The following is an 18,688-nucleotide window of genomic DNA, read 5'->3' as shown; positions in this document are numbered from 1 at the left end:
AGGAGGAGGAGGAGGAAGAAGAGGAGGAGGAGAAGGCGGGCTTTAATTTTATTTCATTATCACCGTCACCATTATTATTACTGTTATTATTATTTTCCCTGCCGCCTCGCCTCCCCCCTCCCCGCCCGTCGCCGCTGCTCTCCTCACAGAAGAAGAAGAAGAAAAGGGCGCCACGCCGCCCGCCCGAGGGCCGCCGCCATGTACACGGCGGGGGGAGCGGCCCCCGTCGCCGCGGGACCCGGTGAGTGAGCTGCTGCTTCTTCTATCCCCCAAAACCCCGCCAGTTCCACGAGGGATCGGAGAGAAAGGCGGCGCTTCTTCCTCTCTCCCCCCCCCCCCCGTTCCCCCGCCACCCAAAATAAAAATTAAATGGGTGGGCAGCGCTGAGGCGGGAACCGGGTTTTGTGAGGAGAAAAGAGAGAGGAGAAGCAGCAGCGAAGGAGGCGCACGAGGCGCCGCCAACGGTCTCTCGGGAGGGAGGGGGGAGGGAGGGAGGTGCGCGCGCTCCCTCTCGCGCGGCCGGGCTCTGTGAGGGGGCGCTCGGTGCGTTCCCCTCGGCGCGGCCGCCGCCGCCGGTCTCGCCTCAGCCGACCGGCCTCCCTCCCTCCCTCGCTGCCGGCTCTCCTCCTCCTCCTCCGCCAGCTGCCTGGGCGAGACCCGGAAAGAGGAGGAGGAGGGCGGCAGCAGCAGCAGCGGGAGGGTGTCGGTTGCGGGTCGAGAGAGAAGAGTTTTTAAAGGCTCCTCTTGCCCGCTTTTTTACCTGGGGGGGGGGGGGAAGAGGAGATGAAGGAGCCGCTGCGCTTCCCGAGGCCCTTTTTAAAAAAAGTAATAAAAACCACTTGCACGCAGACTTGCAGTTCGGGTCTCTCCCCCCCCCCCTCAGTTTCCCCTGCAATTGATTTTTTAAACTGAAAAACACACATACACGCACAACCCCTCCCCCCCATAGACTGGTTGCGAGGCCGAGTTGCGAGAGAGGGATGGGCAGCCTCGTCGCGACAGCGCAGCCTGAGAAGACCCCCTGATGGGGGGGTCGTGTTGGGTGGTCGCGAAGCATCAGGGCCCCTGGCTGCGCGGAGGGTTCGGGGAGGGAGGTGGAAAAATAAATAAAAGAGGGGGGCACGCCTGTGTGTGTGTATTGTATGGCTGCCTCATTTGTGTTTTGGCAGTGGCTGCCCTCGCCGTGTTGTGGTTGCCTTTCTCTGTTGTAGGTTGCACCCTGGCCGGTTTGCAGTTTTAAGAGAGTGAAGCCGATCAATGGGCATTGCCAGAAAGATGGGGTGGGTGATGGGGCAGGCAGGGTCTAGGTCAGTGTTTTTCAACCACTGTTCAGCGGCACACTAGTTTGCCGTGAGATGTTGCCTGGTGTGCCGTGGGAAAAATTGTGTTTATTTGATTCCTATTCAAGAGAATTACTTTATATATAGTCAATATAGGCACAGAGTTAAATTTTTTAACATTTTCTAATGGTGGTGTGCCTCGTGATTTTTTTTCATAAAACAAGTGTGCCCTTGCCCAAAAAAGGTTGAAAAACACTGGTCTAGGTAGGGGAGATGATGGCAGGAGTTTCTTTGCCTGGGCTGGATGTGAAAAGAGTTCAATCTACTACAGTACTGCTGTTATGCTCCATTAGCTGCCATCCAAGAGGCCCGCTGGTGCTAAAGCAGGACCACCGTGGACTCTATTTTTGTATGCGTATGCAGCATCAGATATATAATGCCCACCTTTTATTCCTGCATTGCAGGGGGTTGGACTAGATGACCCTGGGGTGCCTTGCAGCTCTACGATTCTATGATTCTATTTATGCACACATATATAAGGAGCATAAGAAGAGCCCTGCTGGATCAGGCTGGTGGGTCATCTAGTCCAGCATCCTGTTCTCACAGTGACCAACAAGATACTGTACTTGTGGGAATGTGTGTGTGTGTGTGTGTGTGTATGTATCTATATATCACTATATACATTATAAATGTATGTTTTTGTGTATGCACACACACACACACACACACACACATACCGTTACACGTGTGTGTGCAAATGCATATATGCATTTGGGTTATTGTGATGTGCTGGATTAGGGAGACGCAGGTTCAAATCCCCACTCAGGCATGAAGCTGACCAACCTTGTGCCATTCATCCTCGCATACAGATATTCATGCATTATATTTATATCCTGCCTTTCCTTCAGGTACCCAAGGTGATGTACATGGTTCTTCAGCTCCACATTTTCTTTACAGCTGTTTTGTACAGTAGGTTAGGTTAAGACAATAGTTACTGGGCCAAGATCACTTGGTGAGTCTCATGGCTGCATGGGGATTTGAATCCTGGCCCCACACTAACCTCTACACAACACAGGTTCTTATAGTTGTGAGGAGTGGGATGTTACGTATGCTGCTCTGAGCTTCTTGGAGGAAGGATGGGATATAAACACAATAATATATCGCACACAGACACATATGCACACCCCATTTCTCATATGCCTCCATAGCATTTTGCTGCCAACTGCACACCAAATGTTGCGCTTCTGATTCAGTGTCCAGGTATGGTTACAAGTTTACTCACACTTCCAAGTTTACTGATAAGGGGTTAACTGACACCACTACCCCATTCTCATTATGTCCATGCAGTATCCCTTCTGGATCCAGAACCTGCCAGAATAGGGAGGAAGATACCCCCCCTTATGTTAGGGGTCCATTTTTGGTTGTCAGAGTGACCTAACCATTTTTGTGCCCCTTCTCATAATATGGAGCTGTAGTGCAACCCTCAGATTGAGAACATTTTCACTGCTGGACCAAACTGGAAATATCTCTGTGTACTGATGGGCACTGTAGTTACTATACAGTACTGTATAATTTGTATGTGTTGTGCAAGTTACATTCTGTTGTACACAGGCAATCCAGCATTAAAGTTGAAGAGGTGAAATTAGGGATTTTATTTATTCCTTCTGTACCAAATGTTTGTCTTGTTGAAACAACTGCCCAAAATAAGAATGTATGGAAGTGCTGGTAAACTTGTCTGGCAAGTGTGCCACAGGTCTGGTCCAAAAAATAGTGCCACAACAGCACGCATGTTGCATCCATGCCTTTTTTACTGAACAGAAAGCAAGCATAAAGACAAACAGCTCGGGAGTCTGAAGATGTGCTGCTCCTGGATATGTTTGCAACAAACTAGCTCCCTTTGCTCCTATGATGTGTTGGATCAATGAAATGTACAGTACTGTACTGAGCTCAGTTGCTGTTCCATTGTTTTCTTGTTTTTATATACTGTACTCCATATAGTAAAAAATTAGCAATTTAAGCAGTTTAACCTCTCTGGCGGCCCTTTAAACATATTACTAGCTAGGGTTTCACAGAGTTTATCTGGTCTAAAATCACTTTTTGTTATTTTACTCTCCTTGTTTTGAATCAGCATACAGTGGTACCTCAGTTTACGAACTTAATCCGTTCCGGAAGTCTGTTCTTAAACCAAAACCGGTGTGCACTTTCCCTAATGAAGCTTCCCACCGCCGGTGCCCTTCCACCATTCGGCTTCCATTCTTAGACCGAGGTAAAATTCTCAAACTGGGACACGACTTCTGGTTTTGCGGAGTTCTTAAACAGAATAGTTCGTAAACAGGGCTGTTCTTAAACCGAGGTACCACTGTATTTGAGATGTTCCTGGGCATCTCACTTATGGCATGTTACCTGGGGTTTCCAGACAGGTAGCATGTTAAAAGTGCATTAAGTTGTATAGTTATTGCATCAGATCAGATCAGATATTTACCTTCTAATAACTGCTTGTGAGGAAGTTGCATTTTCCTCTGCTCTCAAACCTGATGCTTGTTGCTAGGAAAACATAGCTATTAGTCAGTCCAGGGTGCGCTCTAGCTGTGCCAAGTCTATAATTCTGTGGACACTCCTTGGATGCTGTTGGCACTATTTCTAATGAGGAGTGTGTCTCCCTTCCTGAAATGTGTGTGCTGTTTTGTGAAAATTGTAGAAGTTTGCTTTGCTTCTTAGAACATTCTGCAGAGGCTGAGCATATTTCTGTAGCACCTATCAGTCCATCATGCAAAGTTAAACACTTAACTTGCCCTTTAAAAATAGGTGGCAAACATGAGCAAAGCTACTTTTCTTTTCTGGCAGCAGTTCTTAGCCACATACCCCACTCCTCCAGCATTGCTGATTTAAAAACATCCAGCTCCTTGCCTGTCCTTAGTAAAGATACTCCATAGTGTGTGTGTGTGTGTGTGTGTTGGGGGGTAGGGTGTATTGTATCCAGTGTTCGAAACTCCCATTTACATTTGCGACAGAATTTCATTAGCACGAGCAGTTTCTGAGCTCACGGTGCAGTACTGCACCTAAGATTTCAGATTAAAACTGCAGAGTGGAAGGAAAGGAGGACCTTTTCCTGCCTCCCCGCTTCCAGCTACTCTCTGTAGATTGGAGAAGAGACCCTCTTAAGAATATTAGGGTGTGGACAGGGGAAGGACTAGATCATGTGAAAAATGAACATAATATTTTAGCTGCAGTTTATTCATTTTCAACTTTGTATTTTTCTTTAAAAAGCGCACCTAAACATTCCATTGTTGCACCCATAACCTAAGTTTAAGGTGCCATTTAGCTCCTAGCTTTCATAGCTCAGTTTCTAACATTGATTGTACTACAGGTGTAAAGTGTTAGATTTATTTTTAATTCCTGGAAGTCATCTGACATTGCCCATAGAGTTGTAAAGTGTAAACACACAGCAGTAGTGACTTTGCCCTCTCTGCTGTCTTTAATAGTGTTTAGATACATACAGTGGGATCTTACCAATATCTCAGTTGACACTTCTTCACCCCTGGTCGGGAGAAAGGTGGAATATAAATACATTAAATAAATGAATACTGTCTTGCCTGCCTAATGAAGATGGCAAGGCTTCTGTAAAGGAATTGTGTTTCTTCTGATCAGCTATATAGTAGTTTGCATGCTGTTGTTACTGAATTAATGTTTAACAGTAATAGGAATAAGTGAAGTGTGATGTATAGGTGATTTTCAGAATCAGCCTGCCTGCCCAAGTTAGTTATCCTGATACTAAGCAAGGTTGATTGTACTGCCTGAAAGTACCGGTATTTTTCCTTCATACTTGTTCTTCATGGCACAGGTGCTTCCCAGTAGCATATATGCAATGGGCCCAGCATAATTGTGTTTAAAGGTAAAGGTAAAGGGACCCCTGACCCTAAAGGTCCAGTCGTGTCCGACTCTGGGGTTGCAGCACTCATCTCACGTTACTGGCTGAGGGAGCCAGCGTACAGCTTCCGGGTCATTGGCCAGCATGACAAAGCCGCTTCTGGCGAACCAGAGCAGCGCACAGAAACACTGTTTACCAGTGACGTGATTTTAAACAGCTAGGTGGGCAGGAGCTGGGACCGAGCAACGGGAGTTCACCCTGTCGTGGGGATTCGAACCGCCGACCTTCTGATCGGCAAGCCCTAGGCTCTGTGGTTTAACCCACAGCGCCACCCGCATCCCTCATAATTGTGTTTAGTGAGTGGTAAACTAATTCTTCATTTTGTGCATCTTTATTGAGACATAACACTATTAGTTATTTTTAGATTGGCAGGCATCTAGCCCTTCTGGGTTCAGAGACTGCTGAATGTTAGCTGTTGTGGGGCAGCAGCACAGGAGGGCTGTTACTTTCATCCCTTTGCTTTGTTGGAATTCTTGATATTATCCAGAAGGACTGCCCTTATCCCCTTAGGGGGAAATGTTCCAGCAAGTTACAGTGGAAGCCCAAATATAATTCCTAGTTGAGGAATTCAACAACTACATGACTTTACATTCTACCCAATATGCTTGTTTTGTGTTTTCAGGACTTAAATCCTAACTTGTAGCATGCAAGATCTGAAATATTTTACGTAGTACCTTTTTATTGAATCAATTGCCTTTGAGCATAAGGTTTTGAGTTCTCCAGAACTGAAGCCGAACTTTGTGGACGTTGCTTACCATAAAGTATCTGTATTGATTTTGTACACAATGTCTTTAGTTACACCACAGCAGTTAACAACCCATTAAATGAAATTAAAAAAAAAATTCATTCCAGTAGCACCTTAGAGACCAACTAAGTTTGTTCTTGGTATGAGCTTTCGTGTGCATGCACACTTCTTCAGATTCGTGCATGCACACGAAAGCTCATACCAAGAACAAACTTAGTTGGTCTCCAAGGTGCTACTGGAAGGAATTTTTTTATTTTTTATTTTGTTTTGACTATGGCAGACCAACATGGCTACCTACCTGTAAATGAACCCATTAAATGGTGTGTGAGAGAGAAATGTGTGTTTTGAAGTGGTGGCTGGATTGAAATCCAGTAAAGCATGTTTACTTGTGTGTTCTTGGTTTTGTGTAATTAAAAGTTTAATTTGGAAATAAGATTAATTTATGCCCATGCTGTAGATGCTTGAAATGGTGTGTGTCACATTTTTCCTTCCGTAAAGATTTAAAAGAAATCTGAGAAATGGTTTTCAGTAGTTTACATGCTGAGAGTTTGATTATGTTTAAAAAGTGCACTTTTTACTTCTCTGTGTTGCCTGAATTATAGTTGGAGAGAACTAATAGATTTTTTGTGCCACGTTAAAACATGCAGTACACCCAAATCACATGAAAGAAATAGATCCTACCATTTTTTCCTAAATGTTCTCCATCAGAACATAGTCTTGGTTCAAATAATTACTTAGGCCAGTGTCTTAGGTTAGGGATGGGTAACTTTTTTTTTTTAACTTAGAAGGGTCCTTGAGCAGTGGGAAGATTCAGAGGAGGGAAGGAGTTGAAGCCAATATTGGGCGGGGCTGGCACTGACAATGTAACATAGGGTGCTGCCTTATACTTTACCTCTCATCATGTTGGACTAGTGATGGTCCTAGCTCAACGCTGTCAAAATTGACTGGCAGTGGCTCTCTAGGACAGTGTTTTTCAACCACTGTTCCGCGGCACACTAGTGTGCCGCGAGATGTTGCCTGGTGTGCCGTGGGAAAAATTGTGTTTATTTGATTCCTATTCAAGAGAATTACTTTATATATAGTCAATATAGGCACAGAGTTATTTTTTTTAACATTTTCTAATGGTGGTGTGCCTTGTGATTTTTTTCATGAAACAAGTGTGCCTTTGCCCAAAAAAGGTTGAAAAACACTGCTCTAGGATTTCAGATAGGACTCTTTCCACGGAGATGCTATGCATTGAGCTTGGGACCTTTTGCGTATAAACTATGTGCTGTACCACTGTATGACAGCTCCACACCCCAGTGAATGGAAGCGGAGCCACATATTGATGGAAAGGCACCCCCCCCCCCATTCTCTTTCCTTCCATTCCCTCAACCCATTGATGTGTAGTGATAGTTGCATGAGTTGAGAGTCAGGTTCCAGTGTCTCCTAAAGTGTGGCAAAAAGTTACACTTCACCTCAGTTTCCCTTGGGTGCCTTAAAGTGAAGGAAGCTTTCTGCTTTGCTCCTATGGCACTTGCTTGTCCATTTGATTTTCCTTTCCTCACTTAAGCAAGTGTCGCCCAAGAAGAGGAGCCAGCTGCCCTGGTGAAAAAACAAAAACAAAGAACATCTTCCTTGTTCTCTTCTGTTCCTCCCTCCCTCCAGCTAGTGCCAGCCAAGGGAACGTGTAGCCGTCCCACTGCTCTGCATGAAAAGCAAAGAACCACTTACAGGTACCCTCCTGAGGCAGCAAGCTGGATCAGGTTAGGCTGTGGGTCAGATCCAGTCCACAGGGGTTCCCTACCCCTAGCTTAGTTGAGAGAAAATCATTCTTATTCTTAATTAAACTTCCATACCACCTTTCTTCCAAGGATCACAGGGTGGTTTACAATATAACAACGCAAAAATACGCACCATAGTAGCAAACAAAAACAGTAACCCTTACACACTCATTCACTCACACAGAGAGAGAGGGGGGGGGAGGCGTTTAAGGCCATAGATAGTTTAATTTGGCAAAAGCCTGGGAGAAGAGGAATGTTTTAGCTTGGCACCTAAAGATATGTAATGAAGGTGCCAGGCAAGTCTTCCTGGGGAGGGCATTCCACAAACGGGAAGTCACCACAGGAATATAACCCCCACACAAGCTCTGCTTGTACTGCAAATATAAAAATTATTCAATGACCATTTAAAAAATGAAAGCAATTTATTTATATGCCACTTAAATGTCATTTACAACAATTATAATAAAAATGACACTTTTTTTTTTGAAAAAAGAGATTATTATTATTCAATTTATTGGTTGCTTTTTGCCACAGAAAATCCAAAGGAAATTACAAAAAGAAAAACACATAACATACATTAAAACCGGAAAAGAAAAGAATACATTAAGACATCTATACTATGCTATTTGAAGGTCAGGTTTTAAATGGTATGTTGGCCCTTACCAGCAGATTGATAAAGGTGGATGAGGTTGAATCTCAAGATCAGGCATAGGCAAACTCGGCCCTCCAGATGTTTTTGGACTACAACTCCCATCATCCCTAGCTAACAGGACCAGTAGTCAGGGGTGGTGGGAGTTGTAGTCCCAAAAACATCTGGAGAGCCGAGTTTGCCTATGCCTGCTCTAGATTAATGGGGTTTTCAGTATTGCTTTGTATAATATAAAAAGCTGTATAATATACAAAGTTGTAACTTAGATAGATAGATAGATTTCCATGTGCATAGATACCGGTATATTTATACCACAGTCTTTAACCAAAGTTGTGAAGGCAGCTTTCAATGCATTTAATATACAGTAGCTCAGTCATCAGTTTAGTTCCTCACTGTGTTGGGCTTCCTTACTCAGGCTGCTGTTGATTTCTCTTGCAGCTTCTGGCAGCATATGCAAGAGGCACAGTAAAGGGGGAGGAAAAGGTGTATACAATCCACTGTCCCATCCTCAGCTGTTCCAGCTGCCACTCCTGTTCCAGTTTCTGGGCCATGGCAGGACTTGGATGAAATGAAAGCAGCCAGATGTTGGAGTCCTACACAGGGTGGGATTTGCTCACCTGGGCTGCTGTTGATGTCACTTGTCACTTCTGGCTCCCGGTTGCATGTGGGGAGATGTGTACAAGTTTCTCCCAGGCTTTGGATATTTCCACTTTTTGATTAATTAATGGAGGCTGATCCCAACAGCTTGTTTTTGTGCTACCTGGTCTAACAAAGACAAAGAGATTACTAAAACACCATCTATTTCTCTCTTAAAATCTTGCAAAGGGTGGGAAAACTAATTGCCACCCTCAGTATTTTTCTAAAAAGCAAGCTGTTCCATGTAGTTAGGATAGATATTTAATTTTTGATGTATTTATGTAGTTTGAGTACCACCTTTGGAACTAATTCTAGATCCAACCACTTACTCTCTGTTGAATTCAACTGACTCCAGTTATGTCATCATGGTTAATTTGTCCCACTGATTTCATTAGGACTGAAGTTTAACTAAACTTAGTTTGAATCCAATCCATATTCTTTTCTGTATGGTAAATGCTAGTTTGAACACATGTGTCTGATATCATAATTGTTTGTTTATAGCAGAGGGGATGAACATGTGGCTTTCAGATGTTATTGAGCTCTCAGCCCCAATTAGCCCCAGCCAGCATGACCACTGGTCAGGAATGATGGGAGTTGTATTCTCAGCAACATCTGGAGAGCCACAGGTCACAGGTTTTCCACCCCTGGTTTATAGAAACAAAAATGGCTGTTGCAATGAATGCTCTTGTTGACCTAATATGACATCTGACTGCAACATTTTCCTGTTGATCGATCCACTTAAATTTATTTGGCGTCTTCTCTCTGTGAAGCTAAAACAAAGCTTGAATAATTTAAGACATTTTAGGCCTAGTTCACACATACAACAGAGGACTCCTGTAATAAAATTGTTGCCACACCATATTGCTTCAGGCTGCAGGGGTGTGTATAGAGAAGGCCTTGGGAAACTAGCAGATTAGGGAGAAGCCTAGGCTAGATCTCTTCTCACTGACATCTAGTTGTCTGTGTATAAATAAATTCTTATATGAAAAGCTTTAGCTTGGCTGACTCCATAATATACAAGTTTTCTTTGAGCAGAAGGAATATATTTAATTATCCTGTGGTTTGAAGTAGTACTGCCTTAAAATAAGTCAGCTGCCTTATAGGAAGTCGTATGACAGGTCCATGTACCTCAGTATTGTATACAGACTGCAAGCAGCCCTTCAGAGTTAAGATTGCTGTAGAACAAGCATGTCTAACTCCCAAGAGACTGTGATCTACTCCCACTAAAAAACAAAACAAAACAAAACCTGGCAGTGATCTACCAGTTGGATTGACCAAAGTTGTTGAGCTTTTTGGGGGGAGGAAGATCCCCAAATGCACTAGGGTAGCCTTCAGAAACACTGTCACAGCGCATAGTGGAACTGTGCTAGTCGGGGCTGCCTGCACATGGTTCTGATGAACTCATGATAGCAGGAATATGCCCCTTTCACACAGATTTGCCTGAGCTGCACATATATTGCTAGAGGTTGCCACAACACCCCCTCCATTCACTCTATTGGCCCCAGTGGCACAGTCAGAAATGATGGCAGGTATCTTTAGCGTGCTATGTTGTCTGGGTTCTCTTTTCTCTCCTTCGTTGTGTTCATAAAACAGTGATTGTGAGCAGCATGAAGAGATTTGAGCTGGGAGCTGGCAATAGCAGGGTTATTGCTGGCAGTGGCAGGGTCATTGCTGGCTGTGTCACTGGGGCTGATAAAGCAGGGGGATTTTGCCACACCAACTTGAATGTTGTAAGTGTGGTGAGAGTGCTGAAGGTCTGTTTCCTTTGCTTCCTCTGTGGCCTATGAGCATTTTTATGGGCACTGTCCCTGATGGGTGGGCACTGGCAGAGTTTCCAGGGATGCCTTGAGAATATCTTTGTGTGGCATATTGACTCTATAATAACCATTCTGCTGGTGTCATGGTGGCAGTGTAAGTGTAGGATTGCTTTGTATCGACCCCCCAAATCAAATAGCTCTTTGTTCAAATGGTTTTGGAGACTTAGGTGGTAATGTTCCAGTCCGTTTCAGAACTTTGGCAGTGCCATCTAAGCATGCACGCTAAATATTATTTTCAATGGTCATGTCTTACAAGTACAGTACAACAGATTTTAATAATATTTTTGGAACACCAAGGTCTACCAAAGCCAGTTTTACTCAGCTTTAAGGATGTCTTAAAAGTTGCCAGTATATTGGAAGTGCTTCTTATCTTGGACTGAACATTTCACGTTATTTCCCCGCCTTTGTCTATCAGCTTGAAACAGAAGAATGTTAGAGAGCTGACTCTATATGATACTCTGCAGAAGAAATTTGAAAACTAAAACTTACTTTTCTTTACAGTAACTCCAGCTTATTTGAGGTGAATAAAACTAGGAACTTTTATATGAACACTGCAGCAGCCTGTATTTCCAGCAACTTAAATTTTCATAAACTTGGAGATACATTTAATATGTTTTATTTTGTGCTGTTTTTTCCACTGAAAGAGCGAATTAATAATAAAAACAGCAATTTTAGTCATTTGACACATTTAGGATCCAAATGAATGAGGATCTTTGTGTATTAAAGCTAGCAGACTACATTGCTAGTTTCAAGAGCAAGAGATCAGGGAGCAATTATTTCTCTAAACAGCACTAAAAGCACCATCCACTGGTAATTTAAAATAGGAAATACACACACACACACACACACACAATATTGGCAGCATAATTGAGCATAATACATTCATCTTGGGACTTATCCAGTGAACTGGGACCAAAATGACCACACTTCCATTTGACTTGTTTGGCGGTTGTCCTTCCTACTAAAATACTTTCACATTATCAAAAAAGGAAGTAGTGACTATGTCCCCAGTATTTGAGAGGGGGCTGCAGATGTAAAAGAGTGTGTGTGTGTGTGTGTGAGATCAGTAGTATCATACACACTTGAAGTCCTTTCTCTGTCTGAGCAGAGCTGTTGAAGTTGGTATTGTTATTTGAGAAGAGCTGTTGAAGTTGGTATTGTTATTTGAAAGTCTCAGGCTTCATTTGCAAAACAATTGTTACAGTTACAGACTTAATTACTGATTGTACCAGGCATAAATCAAGAGTTTTCTCATGACATTCAAAAACTTTTGTGCATCTAGACAACATGTTCTCTAATCTTGTTGTACAATCCAGCTTTTTCTGTTTTTTAAATCTGCATTTTGTTGTTAATCGCTTTAGGGTGTTTCATGGGACGTGATTCAAAAATAGAAATAAAGTAAAGCACTTTTATGTGGCGATGGGCAAATGCTCCTTTAGTTTTGTCTTGAAAAACATTTTCCATTTGCTCTCCTTGAGAAAAGCTTGAGATTGACAAATAGATAAAGCACAGCGCCAGTTCTCTTCCCTGTTACCAAGGCTATGCATGTCCCCATGACATGAGAACTATTGGTCCCCATATGAGGAGTGGGAAGGGTTGCTAGGGATCTGGCAGACCCAACTGGTGGCCTTGGGTGCCCCAGGGGAGATTGCAAATGACTGTGGCTTTGATCACTCTAAAGCAGAAGTATAGTGAGATTTAGAAAATAGTGGAGATGGAGAAAGATGTAATAAAAAAACTAGTAGTTACTTATTTCAAGGAAAAAACCACTATTATTCTAGAATGGGAAGTATTCTGCTGTACTCAGGAGAATATAAACACTGTATAGGAAGTACAGTAGGATATGGTAATAAATAACTACTTAATACAGGATACTAATAGTACAGTTGTGTGTAGTGATTGCTTTTAGTGTTGTGTAGATCTTAGACAAAGGGTGGGGAACTAGATCAGGCTAGTAGGCCAGATCATTATCTCCTCCCTCCCCCAACTCCTGTGGGCCAAGCCTGACAAATGGGTGGAGACACCCACCTGTCAATCACCGGATGTTACAGTGACATCAGTGGATCTTTTTTTTACCTGCACAGATTAAAATCAGTTATATTTCCTGACTTCCTGATTTAAAAGTATATGTGTGCTCTATAGTAAAATATATTAAAGCTATTAAATTTCCCCCTTTCTTGTTGGTTGGTTATTATAAATCTATATGCTGAATCTGTGTTTTGATAAGTAGCATTGTTTTACAGCTGTTGAGTTAAGCATGTATTGTATATTACACCAATATAATGAAAAAACTGAGCAGAGTAATAACTAGACATGTGATTCAAAAACAGAACCAGAATTCCTGCATTTCAGTCGTTAATCCTGTTTACTTGCATGCCAGTGCAATGCAATCCAGTTTTGATGGGTTGCTGTGGACCATTCTTTCTCTTTGCTGTGCTCTACAGCTGCTCACTAGAGTGTGTTCTTGGCTAGCATTAAAATCCTTGTTACTAAGCTGGTTTTAAGAGAAAGTACTTTGGATTGCTAAAATGATACTTGGACTGCAGCCATTTATATTGCTGTATTGAAAGAGTGATTGTTGCTACAAACAGTCGGAAAGCTCACCGGATAACTTTGATTATTCTTCTGCTTTAGTTTATTGCCATTTGTTACCTTGCTATTAGTGACAAAGAGATGGAAATGGAATATATGTTACAGAGAATTGCATTTACGGAATTTGCATTACTCACTGTGCCTTTCCCTCCTTTCTAGTACTTGCAACGCCTCCGCCTATGGCACCTCCGATACAGGCATATGCATTTAAACCTCCCCCTCGACCTGATTTTGGTACTTCAGGGAGATCAATCAAACTGCAAGCCAACTTTTTTGAAATGGACATTCCAAAAATTGACATCTACCATTATGAATTGGATATAAAGCCAGAGAAGTGCCCTAGAAGAGTTAACAGGTACATCCCACTTTTCTTTCTCTTCAGCTTTGGACATTTCACTTCCTTCATTTTTTTTTTTTAAGGATACATTCGGTAAACTTCGATGCTGAACTATTTCTCTTTGGGATGGTATTAGTGGTATACTTGCTGTAAACCAGAAAAAGTGGTGCTTCTGTTCTGCTTGCACTTAAGAGGAGCTCCTCTTATAAAAACAAAATCAGTTTCTCCAAATCTTTTTATACCATCCTAAAATATATTTTTTTCTCCCTATGCTGTGTTCGGTGGTACTGTGTTTATTTAAAACTTTTAGCGTTTGATGGGTATCAATGATATGGCAGGTCCTATCTCACCAATTTCACTGCAGTTGATCTCCTTCAACCAGTACTGATCTGCTTGCTTACTGGTTGGTACTGTAGTTTGATATCAAGCCTCTTAAGTGGAGAGGTGATGTTACCAACTGCTTGTTTTCCTGTCTTCACCTACTGGCAGGGGGAAGTGAACTCATTTGTCTGATGGTATAAAAGGACTTTGGAGAAACTATATATAACAGCAGGTAAGAGATTACATGTCTCCATCAGATTGCCTGTTAACAAGAAAATGACAGATGAAGATATGTGTAGGTTCCTGGGTCTTTTAGATGTTTTTTTCTTTACAAAGCATAGTGACTGGGCTTATGTATAGGATAACATCTGCTCTTTATGCTGATATCTGAATTACCCAAAGTTGGTGTAAATCAGGACAGATTCTTTCATGTTAGCACTACTCAGTTTCCTACCTCTCAGTGGAGGCAAATGTGATTTTTTAAAATTATTATTTGAATTTTGTTGTCTGCCTTAACCACTACAATAAGTGGAAAGGTGGAATATTCCTTCCAACTGATATTTATAGGCCATAATTTTATTCATTAAGGCAGTGTTCCACATCTTCTGTCTCTATTATCTGAGAGTTCTTTGGTGGATTAACTGATTACTTTGCTTTTGCCACTAACATGCACGCTGTGGTTAACATATACACAAATGGTATTGCATATGTTTCTGTTTTAACAAAGCTGGAAGCATGAAACTCAGTAGCAGCATAGCTATCTCCTATCCATGTTTCGCTTTTGAATAGAGAATTGAAGGACTTTCCTGCAAAGGTTAATGTGATGGGGTTGCCAGGGAGCTCGGTTTCTTGTTTTCAAGTGAGCCTTGTCAACTTGGGGAATGACCAATTATGCTCCTGCAGATTATCTCTGTGGTTGAACTGGGATATCAGGGTTCAGGCGATCCCTGGGCTGCCCTGGACCTAAGTGGTTCAGGGCTTTGTAAATTAATACAAGAACCTTGAACCTGGCTCGGAGGTGAATGCGCAGTCATTGCAGCTTTTTAAAATATGGTGTCACGTGTTCTTGACCAGATGCCTCTATCAGCAGTTTGGTTGCTTCACTCTGCACCAGCTGGAGCTTCCAAAGGCAGCCCCACATAGAGTGCAAGCAAATTTATTGGCCCTCATCCAGTCCACCACTGCATTCAGACATCACTTTTCACTGCATATCTTGATTCAGATGTTATGGAGGAGTAGAAGTAGCATTTGCATGCTGCCTCTCCCAGTGATGTTGGGAGCATAGCAAAAAGCTAAGAAATCTTAGCTGGCTTCATATTGTGGCTAACCTGACATCTTTATGGTATCCAGCATGGAACACATGGGTTCTGCTCTGATAGCTATTAACGTTGCATGTGTTGTGGCTAAGGGCATGGTTTAAAGTGGAGTTGGTTGCAAGGAATGCTTTATGAGTAAGCTTTTCTTTCCTGCCTAACATCAACTTTAATCAGGACTGAGCTCTGAAGCAGAAAAAACTTGATTCAATCTTGCCTTTGCCATGAACTTCTGGGCAAGACAGTCTCTCCTCCCCACCCCGTCTGTCAATGAATGGATTGCTCCGAATGCTCCAGAGATACCGTATAGTCAATCAACTCACAACTTACATTCATTCAACATATGTGATTTCAACTTTACAACAGCCGGTTGAAATCACATAAATTAAATGCACGGTAGGTGGAGAACTTAGAAGCTCCCTTTGCACAGGGTCCCCCCCAGCACAGAAATAGCTTTTAAGGTCTCTGCCTTGCTTACTGGCTGGGCTCTGGGGAGCTTTCTTGCAGGAGCCTCCCAGACCCAAGTAAGCAAGGCAGAGAGCTTTAAAGTACTTCGCCTTGCTGGTGGGGTGAGATCCATTAGGTGCACCAGCTCCAGAAGGTGAGATTGCTCACATGTGGGTGGTTTCAAGGGATTCTATTGACTATATACAATTTTGGATTTATGAACCATTCCCGGAATATAATCCACAAGTAAGGTGCAAGTGATCTGTACATAATAATAGAGGACGACTTGAATGGGTTTCAGCAGATGTTTGAATCAAATTTTCATCCTTTTATAAAGCTATAACTAATAAACATTGATGGATGTCTATTTTAACACTTTGAACAATATTTCCAGAGAAATAGTTGAACACATGGTCCAGCACTTTAAAGGACAGATATTTGGGGAGCGCAAGCCAGTGTTTGATGGAAGAAAAAACCTCTATACAGCTATACCACTTCCAATAGGGAGAGATAAAGTAAGTATTTAATGCCAGCTTTAACTATGATTCCATATGTTCCGTGTATGATTTCATTATTTTGACAGAGCTGCATGCTTCCCATGTGTCAAGGCTTCAGTGATAAGATGCAGGTTATAAAATCTGTAGGGCTTTTGTAAGTTCATCAGTAACTCATCCTACCAGGATTTCAGTATTGCTCATGTAATGGGAAGTGCTTCAGTGGGGTTTTCCAAGAAAACCCTTACCACATGTGTCACCTGTGCTGTTGGATTTGGAAGCCATGCAAAGCGGCTGGGGCAACCCAGTCAGGTGGGCAGGGTATAAGTAATAAATAATGATCCAACGTGGAGAAAATAAAAATTATCCTGCATAATTATTTCTGAATATTTTGAGACCCTTTTCAGAAGTTAGGCTGGTGGAAATCCAAGAAAGAGTCTTTTAAGTTGTGGCATCCCAACTCTTCAGGGAGGCTCTCCTGTTACTGAGCCCGGTGTCTTTCCCTGGCACTTGGAAAACCTTTTAATTTGCTGAGGATTTTCAGTGATGTATTTTTTCTTGGCTTACATAATTCCCCCCCCACCCTGCTGCTCTGTTTTTATTTTGTTATTTAAATGTATTACTGCACTTGAGTCATGTGTGGAGTAGACATCTAAGTAAATTTTTAATTGCGGGGTCTTTTTGTGTGTTGTTGTCAATGAACGTTCACTATACGGAAGTGTTCGCTTCCCTTTGACCATTCTGATAAAGTGTGTGCTTAAACAGAAAGAATCATCTTGTTGTGGTTTCCAAATGTTGCAGGTGGAATTGGAGGTCACATTGCCGGGAGAAGGGAAGGACAGAATATTTAAGGTGGCAATAAAGTGGATGTCAGGTGTGAGTCTGCAGGCTTTACATGATGCTCTCTCTGGTCGTCTTCCAAGTGTTCCTTTTGAAACAATTCAGGCACTGGATGTAGTAATGAGGCACTTGCCTTCCATGAGGTAAGGGAAATGTTAATATAGGTCTTTAGGGAAGTTTTAGTGCTGGATCTAAACAAAATTACACGTGGGGATTTAGCATCTACATCAACAATGTCTTGATGTGAGCTCTAGTGCACACTGTGTGTGTGTGTGTGTGTGTGTGCGCGTGTGTGCAGACGCACACTTTACTATTCATGTGAATCGAAGAGGCAGGTGTGCATGCAAAACTCCTGCAAATTGGAAGCTGCTCATCAACTGGAATTAAATGGAACTTTTGAAGGCAGATGTTGAAATGAGGACAAAAGATTCAGGGATTTAGGACTGGCAGTTGTTTACCTTTCTTTCTCTCTTTTTCTGTGGGATGGCCCTTTTTCTGTTTTGCTGCACTCTTCCTTTCTCCCATTTATCCATGCCTTTCTTCTTTCAACCATAATGCTTTTTATTGTTGCATAAAAATAAATCTGTGTTCCAAAGATGGTTACAGAGATTCTAATGAGATCCCATGGACCTTGCCAGATACTGGCGTAGTTTGCATATCATATTAGACACCAAACTGGATTAACGTGAGTGAGCAGCATAAGTGGTGTGCTAGGGCAGGCTGCTTAAAAGCTTCTGCGATGCTCCTCGCCCACGTGGTCCTGCTACTGTGGCTCAGATGAAACAAGCCAGTGTCTGCGTTTTTATGCTGTCCGAACATGGTCTTGTAACTTGTTTCTCTCCAAACATACCACAAGTGGGAACTAAGGTTTGTTCTTGGCTTATTGTTCACAGCACGGGGTGGGGGCTGAAGGGACAAATCATGAACCCAGGCTTGGATAACATTGAAAGCTTATTTGGTTTGTGGTGTGATGGCAGCAGGACTGGGGGAGGAGCCCCGCATAAGCTTTTGAGCAGCAGGTGACAGCATGCTGCTCATTCACCATAAACCATAGATAGTTTTTAAACCATGGTTTAACATGTCATGCACATAGGGCCATTGAACAGTATTATTTACCAATAATATTGTCCAATGGCCCAATGTGCATGGCATGTTAAACCCTAGTTTCACACTAGTGTATTTGGACCGGGGATGTGTTTGAAATAATACAGATCCCCCTCCCCATTTCCCCCCACTGAATAATATATTCACTTTCTCTTGTAGGTACACTCCTGTGGGACGTTCCTTTTTTACTGCATCAGAAGGGTGCTCTAATCCCTTGGGTGGCGGCAGAGAAGTTTGGTTTGGATTCCATCAGTCAGTCAGGCCTTCACTGTGGAAAATGATGCTTAACATTGATGGTATGCTTTGTGTCACTTCTCCATTTGCATTTGTTTATGGTGCCTGAAAGTGCTTTTTAGTCAGGCTTCTTAGATCTGTGAAATTGGTGTGTCATTCATTTCCTGTATATTTCCTTTTGATTTTTA

General features: G+C 42.5%; 1 protein-coding gene across 3 annotated transcripts in view; it reads left to right on the top strand.

Annotated features, from left to right (window-relative positions):
* The first annotated feature begins 93 nt into the window (after positions 1-93).
* AGO2 (argonaute RISC catalytic component 2) overlaps positions 94-18,688 on the top strand; it is a 38,456-nt gene continuing 19,861 nt past the window's right edge. Inside the window, exons 1-5 of one of the 3 annotated variants that reach the window (XM_033155902.1) lie at positions 94-241; positions 13,570-13,765; positions 16,223-16,343; positions 17,124-17,305; positions 18,426-18,562. In XM_033155902.1, coding sequence (XP_033011793.1) covers positions 199-241; positions 13,570-13,765; positions 16,223-16,343; positions 17,124-17,305; positions 18,426-18,562 — 679 coding nt within the window. In that variant the 5' untranslated portion in view covers positions 94-198. Of the gene's footprint in view, positions 242-13,569; positions 13,766-14,236; positions 14,301-16,222; positions 16,344-17,120; positions 17,306-18,425; positions 18,563-18,688 lie in introns of those variants that run through there. The other 2 variants (XM_033155901.1, XM_033155903.1) reach the window with 2 other exon arrangements.

Source organism: Lacerta agilis, chromosome 7 (genome assembly GCF_009819535.1).
Source record: "Lacerta agilis isolate rLacAgi1 chromosome 7, rLacAgi1.pri, whole genome shotgun sequence".
Classification (NCBI taxonomy): Eukaryota; Metazoa; Chordata; class Lepidosauria; order Squamata; family Lacertidae; genus Lacerta; species Lacerta agilis.
The sequence above is the reverse complement of the archived record's forward strand: the minus strand, read 5'-3'. Positions and strand labels throughout refer to the sequence as shown.